The 10,645-nt window shown below is 34.9% G+C and overlaps 2 protein-coding genes and 1 long non-coding RNA gene across 3 annotated transcripts in view; 2 read left to right on the top strand and 1 right to left on the bottom strand.

The window, feature by feature from the left end:
• MED18 (mediator complex subunit 18) overlaps positions 1-10,645 on the top strand; it is a 550,858-nt gene that overhangs the window by 504,157 nt on the left and 36,056 nt on the right. The window lies entirely within an intron of this gene.
• Positions 1,985-2,594, bottom strand: LOC145317891 (uncharacterized). The gene is made up of 2 exons (XR_013879140.1): positions 2,457-2,594; positions 1,985-2,254 (listed from the first exon to the last, which is right to left on the bottom strand). It is a non-coding gene; the product is annotated as an uncharacterized LOC145317891 (long non-coding RNA).
• Ssb-c31a (single stranded-binding protein c31A) lies at positions 2,718-4,749 on the top strand. The gene is made up of 4 exons (XM_080159174.1): positions 2,718-2,838; positions 3,122-3,270; positions 3,620-3,707; positions 4,183-4,749. The coding sequence occupies exons 1-4, from the start codon at positions 2,761-2,763 to the stop codon at positions 4,216-4,218; spliced, it is 351 nt and encodes a 116-aa protein (XP_080015300.1). The 5' UTR covers positions 2,718-2,760; the 3' UTR covers positions 4,219-4,749.

Genomic DNA, 10,645 nt, shown 5'->3' with positions numbered 1-10,645 from the left:
CACGTAAAATGTTTTCTTTTCAATCTAAAAAATATCGGTTCAGCGCGGCGGCAGGGTTTCGGATCCGGATCCGCATATTTTTGAGTCCAAGGATCCGGATCCGCAAAAAAATGCGGATCCGGATCCTTGGACTCAAAAAAATGCGGAAAAAATGGAAAAATCTACCTAAATTTATATAAAATCTCAGACATTCTCTTGATGAGAGCCAATCTTTAAGGTTTAGGTTCAGACTTGAAAATTAAAAGTATTTTTGACTTCGAATTAAGGAATAAAATTTTTTTGAAAAATTTGGTGATTTTATTTTTATTGTCAAGGATCCGGATCCGCACTGACCAAATTTTGAGGATCCGGATCCGCATACAATCAATGCGGATCCGAAACCCTGTTCAGCGGTTAGCGAGATCCCCCGGCAGGGGTGTATATTCTGCACAAGATTCATTTTTTCCCCTGTTGTAATTTTTTTTTCATTTTATTTCCCCTACTAGTTTTTTTTTTCCAACAAGGAAGGGGAAAAAAGGAAAAATATTTTCAGAACTCTTTATTTTATTTACATTATCCCAGGGGTGTATAATCTGCATGGGATCCCCTGCTCAGGGGGGGGGGGGGGAAATAAAAAATAAGTGGTTGGAGGGGAAAAAATGTAAAAATTAAGAAAACTAAAAACATTTTTTCCATTTCGCCCCCCTCCTTGGTTAAAAAAAAACTAAAAAAATGTGTTGTAGGAGGGATAAAATAAGTAAAATATAGAGTTCTTTAAATATTTTTCTATTTCTACTTTTTAAGAAAAATCTAGGGGGAAAAAAATAAAAAATTTTGTAGCAGGGGAAAAAAAATAAATCTTGTGCAGAATATACCCCCCTGCATTATCCTCCCTTCAACATATTATTTTAGTTTTTTTTCACCAAGGAGGGAAGAAAAAATGATTTCAGTGTTAAGTTTTTATCTTAATTTTACATTTTTTCCCCCTGACCACATATTTTTTATTTTTTACACCCCCCCCCCCCCCCCTTTTTATTAGGGTCAACTTTGCAAGATATACTTCCCCTGGAACAGACAAACAAATGGACAGTCAGAGATCCCATTACTTTATTTAAGGATTAAGCAAAAAAAATGTGCTTTTCTTTCATAGAAGTTTTTTTAGTTTGGTGTAATTCTGCAATTAATTTCTCTATTTTAGGTTTATTCAGATAAAATTGTTACTATTGTGGACCAAATTTCTACCTTAAATCTTTTAGAGGTAATGTATTTTTCCAGTATGGTTTCGAAACCAATAAATATCCATTGGTTACGTACCGGTTCTCACTGAAAAATCATGTATGGCATGGTATGAAAGACAATTTTTAAAGAATTATTAAATAAAAATAAAAAGATTAGTACCAGTCTTATTATTCCGGGCATTAGGCCCGGCGGGGCTTTCAAAACTGATTTTTATCTTATGATTTTTCATTTTGATATCCGCGGAAAACTGTATACAGTACGATGTAATAAATAACGTTTTTGTATTAATAAAGGGTGCGGGGATCTACTAAGAGATCCCACGAAATAAAAGAATATTAAATACACCATATTAAACTAAAGATTCGTATACTAACAGGTTGAAACTAACATAACTTTTATAAAGGGGTGGATTTTAATGCAACCATCGCTTAATCAATATGCAAATGACACTTAGAATCCGAATTTCGTTATGAAACGCTTGAGTAATCCTTGGTAGAACTGTTTTCCCTCTTTCGGTTTAGGACTTAAGTGCCATTTGCGCACTGATTACGAGATGATTGCAATAATCCCCCATTTTTTCGCCAATTTTCATAAGTGTATTATTTTTAAAATTCTAATAGCTTTTGTTCTGATTAGGTTGCAGATTTGAATGCCCTATTAAAGCAGCGGCTAAACATATCAGATGCTCCATTAATGATGGCGGGAGCTGCGGCCCCAGCTGCCGCCGCTGCTCCCAAGGAAGAGGAGGAGGAGGAAGTTGCTGCCCCAGCCGCCGTACAAACAAATTTCGCCGTCAAAATTAAGACCTATGATGCCGCCAAAAAGGTCGGCCTAATCAAGGCTGTGAAAGGCGTGATGGAGGGCATGAACCTGGTGCAGGCAAAGAAATTTGTGGAGAGTTGTCCCGCCATCCTCAAGGAGGATCTGGGCAAGGACGAGGCGGAGAAGATGAAGGAAGCCCTTGTGGCCGCCGGTGCTGAAGTCGATATTGAATAAATTTTCTGCGTTCTTTAATATTTGTTTCTTTTCCATTATAGTTGGCCTTTTCTCAATATTAGAATTAAATAGTTTTGTATTTGCATTTCATTTAGAATTAAAGCCAGTTTAGTTGAATATTTTCTATGATCAGTTTTTCACTTTTTAAATTCACGGGGTTCTCATTTTTCATAACTTATGAGGCGTACTTAGTTGTTATTGTTAGAAAAAAATGTAAATTGAGTTAAGGTTTTCTATCTTATTTAATTATCCTGCTATCTATACCTGTTAACTAAATAAAAAAACTTTCCAGTATGGCTTTTGAATCCGATTAATTTCCGCTGGATTAGAACCGGTTCTCAGCCATACTGGAAAATCATGTACAACATCGTATTACAGCCATTTTCCACGAGTATTAAAATGAAAATCATAGAATTAATACCAGTTTTGATAACCCCCTTGGGTCCTACAAAATTCGTTTTAATCTTATAACTTTTCATTTTAATATCCGCGGATAGCTGTCTTTAATACAATACAAAAATAATTTTCTTGTATTTCAGACCAAAGATGCCTAGGGACAAGAAGAGAGTTGCCAGTGATTCTGACAGCGATTCTGGACCAGAGGATAGAGGACCAGCAAAGAAGGTAACAAGTTCGGGCCCTGGTGGCAACGATTCTGCCCACTAGGAGGTTTTATCATGACATTATTAGTCATGACTTCATATATTTTTTGTTTTTGATATGAACAGTAATAACTTATTCAATCAATTTGTTGGTTGTCTGTTGGGTATTACTGGGTTATTGATCAACGCTTTTAGTGTTAATAAAAATTTCTCAAGGTCCTCTAAGAGTATCTCCCCCCCCCCCCCCCCCCTTGTAGGAATTAGGTAGTTAAATATGAACTTTTACACAACAGCTCTTATTTTAGGGCAAGCCTGCTCCTGCTGCCAAGGCTGCCCCCAGGGGAGGCAATGCTTCCGCCTCAGTGGGCGGGGACGATGAACCTAGCTGGCATCTGGGCAAAAACAAACACGTCAAGGTCCGCCAGTTCAAGGGACAAACCTACATTGACATCAGGAATGATAAATGATTTTTAATAGAATGATGTTAACATATTAGTACCATTAAATTTTCGTCTAGATTGAAGCGAGTTAAGAAAGTGCGAACTTAAATTAGAATATAAGACAGGCGAAAAATTGTCAATTTAGCTTGCTAACAAGGAAACCGTTTATTGGTCAGTTAGTTCATCCAGTAGGAGGGGAGGGAATGGGAATTAAAGGGGTTAATCGTTATATTAGCCCGCTGTAAGTTTCACTTATCAGAGAACATGAAAATCTGGCGTAAAATCCAAGTAATAAATATACAATCATTTTTAAATAGCTAAATTCTTTTAAAATCTTTTAAAAATTATTTCAATTGTTACTAGAGAGTACTATGTGGACCAATCCACCATGGACACTAAGCCTGGCAAGAAGGGAATCTCCCTGACCTGTGAACAGTATCAGAAACTTAAGGTAAACACATGCAAAAAATTATTTGGCAATTTCAGCTGATTTTGTCGTAACTTTCTAAGCTTAATATAAGAGTAGGTACAAAAAAGATGAACAATACTTAGAACTAAACGTACAATTCGAACAAAATTTTATAATCAATAGATGAGACACTATTGTAACACGCTCGTTAGTTCCAAGTTTGGGTCTTTTGTACTTATTTATTTTCTCGCTTTAATTAAATGCATTTAGGGGATAGTGGTTCTTAGCTACTTCATTTTCTACATTTTTTCTCTAATTGGAAAAAAAGGAGGGGGGGGGGGGGATATATTTTGCAGCAGGAGAAAAAAAAAGAATTTTTAACAAAAAATATACATCCCTGAAATATGCGCGTGCTTAGTTTTAATGCAAATTCGATACAACCGTTTTTTGAATTAAATTGTTTTTGTCTATACTATACTAATATTAACATAAATATTTTATTTTGCTAAATTTTCAGGGTATTATTGATGAGATCGACCACGCTCTGCCCTAACTTCTCCACCAATGCACAGAAAGAGAGATCTAGAGAGCTTGGAGGATTTACAACACACGTATCACAACAACATCAGCGGTGTATAGAGTCGCTGCGATCCACTCCCACAACATTCCAATTTCTATCGAGCTTCTAGTGTTATAAAAACAAATAAATCTTCCAATGTTACTCTTTATCTTAACTTAGTTGTAATATTTGATATTAAGATATTAAACAACAACAAACAAAACGTACATGAAGTTACCACACAGAGTTGTACCACCACCACCTCACCACCACGCCTAGTATTATTAATCAAGTTGACATATCAAGACAAACCATCTCATTTTTCTGCCTGTTTACAATCTCAAAAATAAAAACACTCACAATCACACACACTCAGTCAGTATACATCTGTAATTCATGCTTAATCCATGTAGCCAGCAGGGATAGGGATTAGCAAGCATTTTTTCTTTCTAGTTCATACTTTTCCAGTGGTTTTAAATTTTCTTAATTTTTACATTTTTTTTCTTCACCAAACCACACATATTCCCCCCCCCCCCCCCCCCTCCCCAACCATTTAGAATATACACCACTGCATTTTCATTGTGCCAAAAAGTTGTCGCGAGTTCTAATCCCTACCCCTGATAAGCCGCTATTCTGATACTGGTGAGACGTCGGAATCTAATTTACATCAGTTGAATTATTATTTTGAATACCTATCCCCAAATCTGTGATGCATTTAGATAAATTTGATATTTCTCGCAGCTTAACATTTCTACCAACCTTTTCGTAGATTTTTTATGTCATCAATTGAATCTTAATAATTGCGTATTAATTTTAGATAATAAAACATTTTGTTTAAAAAATGAAGAGCTTATCGGCTGAACGAGGGTCTGCTAGTTCAAAGAAGCGAATAAAGCCTCGTGAAATCAAGGAAAAATTCATTATTACAAATTATGAATGGAACATATAAGTTTCATTTCGAAACCGATCGAAATCCGCTGGATTAGAACCGGTTCTTCGTCATGCTGAAAATTTATGTACAGCATCGTATTACAGACAATTTTCCATGAATTTTATAATAAAAATCTTTAAGCTAATACCAGTCCTTCGGGTGTAACAGAAATGGTTTTAATTTTTTATTTTAACCACTGAAAGCTGTCTATAATACGATGCCATAAATGCATATGCAGAATTGGTTCTTTGATATTCTTTGACAGCTATATTACAACTTAAGATTTTAAAACGAAGGGATTTAAAGAAGTAAGCTTCAAAATACAAAATCTTTTGTATTAATGAATTTTCAAAATATTTAAAGATCTCACAAGTTGCACATGACTTTAGTTCGAAGCCCCGCACAGAAGATGTCAAATTGTCCAAAGATGATTTAAACAAAGACTTTTCTTCATTAATGCTCTCAGAACCAGTTTTGAAAGGACTGAAGTAAGTTTTAAGTTGTGAAACTATTCTATGATTTCAAACGTCTAACCGTCCGTTTGTGTGTAAGCTTAGGTAAGGGGTAAACTTAAGACTAAGCATCTAGGCATATCTCTTTTTTCCTCTTATTTGCTTGGCTGTTATAACTTTAATATTTATAACTTCTAACTGTAAATGATGTCCTCCTTGTTAATGTTTTATAAAAGCAAAGCATTGATTTCTGTAATTAGGGTATCGGTCAGTCCGTACGATTAGTTTTCATTGAATAACTTTGCAGTTTTTTTCTGATTGATTTCAGATATTTTCATTTGCTATTGATTTTTATAGATAGACATTGTTATTGAAAGTTCCAAATCTAGCAGAATGCTTATTTAATCATAGAAAATACTTGAGTATTAAAATAAATGTATTTAATATACTAGAAACTTTTTGCGTTGCTTCTAAGTCCATACCTACCTTTTTTTAAAATAATAGCATATGCAACAAATATAAATAATTACCTTGTCACAAGTTTCAATTACCTTAACGAGGTGATTGCATCTTGTCTCAGGGTTATAAAGGGATTAGACAATGGCCGATTAATTGATGTACATCCCCAATAATGATATACAAATTTACCCTGTATGTAGGTTACAATAAGTGGTTGAAACGTTTGGATGCTCTACTTAATAAGCCATCCAATCATTTTTATTAAAAGTCTCTAAAGTTGTTAAGACAACGAATAGGCGAACATTATTATAAAACTTTAGGGATTAGTGTAATAAACAGCCCAATGTCCCCTCTCTCCCTGATCTTGTCTGGTTTTGTTTGTTTACAATTTCTATTACGTAATGAATGTCTAGAGATTATTCATTTTCAGAATATTTGCTACAACTTTCAAGATTTTTACTTAATTTAAAAAAATATTTCAAATCAAACGTACACTTTATTTACCCCCCTCAGATTAGAAATCCCCGAAAATTATCTTTTCGCCTATGGGTAAATCCGCGCGCCAAGTAAAACTCCCCTTCCCCTCTAAAATAAAAGCTCGGACATCTTTATTTTTTGTATAACCTATCAGATCTGTTCACAGTTTTAGCCATCTATATATTATTACTTAGATGTTGTACCATATTTTCATTTACTTGGATGAAGTTGTAATACTCGCAGATGGCTAAATTTACCCCATACTCTCCCCTACTACTGGATGAACGAACTGACCAATAAATAAATCCACATTAGCAAGCAAAATTGACGATAAATTTCCCCCCTGTCATAATATCCACTTATATCCTTTATGCATTGTTTTAACACATATTTTTTCCTAGAGAATGTGGATTTATTCGGCATGCCAAGATTGGCCTTGATATGATTGTACAGGCTAAGTCTGGCACCGGCAAGACTTGTGTTTATGTTGTCACCGCACTGGAAATGTTGAAGGTTAGTCCTAGATTCAATTTTAAAAAGAAAATACAAATTCAGGGGTATATATTCTGCTAAAGATTCATTTATTTTCCCTAGCTGCAAAGGTAATATGATAAGAAAATGGGAGAAAAAATTACAGAAGTAGCTAAGTGCATTCAGTTAACTCAGTTAGTTCAAGCTTTCTTCTTTATTTCATCTTTCCCCCCCCCCCCCCCTACACATATTTATCATCCCCCCTCCCTCCACCCATAGCCAGGGATCCCATGCAGAATAACGCTCTTGTAAAAATTTAAAATAATTTCTTCAGGGGTATATATTCTGCATGGGATCCCCGGCTCAGGGGGGGGGGGGGGAATAAAAAATAAGTGGTTGGAGGGGAAAAAATGTAAAAATTAAGAAAACTGAAAACATTTTTTCCTGATTTCGCCCCCCTCCTTGGTTAAAAAAATTTAAAAAATGTGTGGTAGGAGGGATAAAATAAATAAAATATAGAGTTCTTTAAATATTTTTCTATTTTCCCCCCTACTTTTTAAGAAAAAACTAGGGGGGAAAAAAAATAAAAAATTTTGTAGCAGGGGAAAAAAAATAAATCTTGTGCAGAATATACACCCCTGAATTTCTTTGAAAACTTCCGTTAGTATTTTGATATTCTTATTAAGATAAATTGATTTTTTCATCATATACTAGAAAATTGGTTTAAACTTAATTTGAATAAGAAAGAAATATCAAAGAATAATCATTTTAGAAAGATCTGCCAGGATTACAAGTGGTTGTCCTGGCTCCCACCAGAGAGATTGCCATGCAGGGTCTGGAGGTGGCCTCTCAAATTGGTGCCCATATGCCAGGTATAACATATACTTCTTCTAAAATACCAGTTCTTTAAATATGTCCTACAAAGGAGTAGGGGGGGAAGAAGGGGCGTTTGTGACACTTTGAAACCAAAACTGAATGTCAAAGGAGCTAAACTAAAATAAAGTTACATCACTGAAATTTGGCAATGGGGTAGCTTTCAAGAGGTACGATGTGTAACTTTGAATAAATACCCCTCCCCCCCCCCCCTTTAAAGTTATTCATTGTTGTTAGCAGATAAAAAAATCTTTTACATTTTTAAAAGTTATTTCTTTGTTTTCTTGTCAGGTATAAAGATTGCCAGCTTTATTGGAGGTCTACCGCTTTTTGAGGACAAAATGAAAGCTGTCAACTGTCAGATGGCCATTGGAACGCCGGGCAGGATGAAACAGCTTTTAACAAGGGTATTTTACATGTTCTTAATATTATCTCTAAATATAAATGAATAGCGAACTGGATTTTAAAAACTTATTTGTTTCATTGATTGATTGATTAGCCATAGTTTCTTAGGGTTTGGGCCTAAGTAGTCACGGAGAAGGCTGAGACACTTTTGTCTAGCCATTAGGGTTATCAAGCTCCACGTTCAGGCACATTATGACTTGACCCGCTATCTCATGAGAGCTACTCATTATTACCTCACCCTCGCCGAGTATGGCATGTGTCCCAATTTAAGTCACCGTAATGAATGACGCTCTCCTCAGAGGAGCTTGGGATAAGGGTAGTACTGATATTATGTACGTGACTATTGAGTATCTAAACTTAAGCAACAATCCCCTTCTAACACAGCCAGGGGAAGTTGCGTGATTATTATTGCAAACGAGAAATTCGAGTCAACACACGGAGAATTGAACTCGAACTTTCACCACCGTAGTTCAGTGTGTTACCACTGAGCCACGGCGCCCCTTAAAAGGCTGCATTAAATGCTGCTTAAAAGATGCTATTTAAAAGATGCTTTTTACGAATGTATAATGGACATACAGATATTGTTTTCCTAAAGTCATGTTAAATTGAAAAAGTTGAGGACGAGGTTTGACTGTAAAAAATCATTTGCTTATACCAAAAGATTGTTTTAACACGTCAGTTCATTATTATAATAATGGTTTTATATTTAGAAATGGATATAGAATATATGTGGATATTATGATAGGGGGAAAATTATCGTCAATTTATGTTGCTAACATGGACATCACTAATTGGTCATTTCGTTCATCCATTATTATGAGTGGAGGGGGTGAATGGGGGGATCGTTGTTTTAGCTACAAGTAAGTTTCACTTAATTATAGTTAACGTTAATCTGGTGCAGATCCAAGTAATAATAAATTCATTTATTTAGAAATCTTTGAATCCTGACACCGTTCGTCTGGTTATTTTGGATGAAGCGGACAAACTTCTGGAACAATTCTTCCTCACTGATACAACAGCTATTCTGGATATGCTTCCTTCCAGCAAACAGGTCAGCTACACATGGGAGGGTGGGACATTGGGCTGTTAATTACACTAGTCCCAAAAGTTTTCTTCGTTGGTGTACCAACTTTGTTTACTTTTAATGTATTTTGATTAGTTAGTTTTTAAGTTGAGCGTCCAAACGTTTTAACCACTAATTGTAATCTACAGAAGGGGTAATTTTGTATCATCTTTAGATATGTACATTAATTTATTGGCCATTGTCTTATCCCTTTAGATCCCTGGAAGTCTGTCTGTTTTTAAAGTTTTTTTCGAAAGAGTATTGTATGTTTTTAGCAATTTTGAGATCTTAATCGTCAAATAGAACAGTTATACTATATAATAATACTATTCTATAATGTTATGAAAACGTAATTAAAGAATTATCATTCCAGTATATCTTCGAATCCGGTGGATTAGAACTGAATCTCAGCCATACAAAAAAATCATATATAGCATCAAATTACAGACAATTTTACATGAATATTAAAATAAAAATCATAATATTAATACCAGTTGTTAGCCCGGGCTTTCAGCTTTAAGCTTTAAACTTATAATTTTTCATTTAAATATCCGCGGAAAGCTGTCTATAATACGATATTATAAATAACTATTATTGTATAATCTAGGTGATGACATTATCAGCAACATATCCTGACAAGCTTGCAGAGATTGCTGAACAGCTGATGAGGTCACCACAACACTAACGATTACTGTATCTAGGTGATGACTCTATCAGCAACATATCCTGACAAGCTAGCAGAGATAGCTGAACACCTAACAATTATTATATCTAGGTGATGACATTATCGGCAACATATCCTGACAAGCTGGCAGAGATTGCTGAACAGCTGATGAGGTCACCACAGCACATAAGGCTGGCACAAGAGAATCAGGTTAAAATAGCTTCTAGTTTTCTGTATAAACCGGTTATTAACATAAAAAAATCTGAATTTGTCCACAGAGATTATCAATATTGTTGATCCGCCTATTCTGACTCGTTATTATTTTTTTTTTTAATATCAAATGTGTTGAAATCATTACTACAATTATATTTTCCAGTTTAGCTTCGAAACTGATTAATATCTGCTGGATTAGAACCAGTTCTCAGCCATACTGAAAATTTATGTGCAGCATCACACTACACGCATGAATATTAAAAAATAATCAGCTCGTGTCTACGGCCCCTCGTGGCAACATTCATTTTAATATCCGTGGAAGGCTATCTTTAATACGATGTGATAAATATCTGTTATAGCCTTTTTAATTTAGGTTTTACACGGAGTTAAGCAGTTTGTTCAAATGTTGGATT

The sequence above is a fragment of the Acartia tonsa genome, chromosome 4, assembly GCF_053477335.1.
Source record: "Acartia tonsa isolate MP-2025a chromosome 4, ASM5347733v1, whole genome shotgun sequence".
Lineage (NCBI taxonomy): Eukaryota > Metazoa > Arthropoda > Copepoda > Calanoida > Acartiidae > Acartia > Acartia tonsa.
Note: the sequence above shows the minus strand (reverse complement) of the source record. Positions and strands in the feature narration are given on the sequence as shown.

What these genes read in the sequence shown, in the direction of transcription:
- Ssb-c31a (XM_080159174.1), top strand. Translation starts at nt 2,761, where the DNA reads ATGCCTAGGGACAAGAAGAGAGTTGCCAGTGATTCTGACAGCGATTCT. An exon ending in CAAACCTACATTGACATCAG is followed by an intron (nt 3,271 to 3,619) that starts GAATGATAAATG and finishes AATTGTTACTAG; the next exon opens with AGAGTACTATGTGGACCAAT. An exon ending in AACAGTATCAGAAACTTAAG is followed by an intron (nt 3,708 to 4,182) that starts GTAAACACATGC and finishes CTAAATTTTCAG; the next exon opens with GGTATTATTGATGAGATCGA.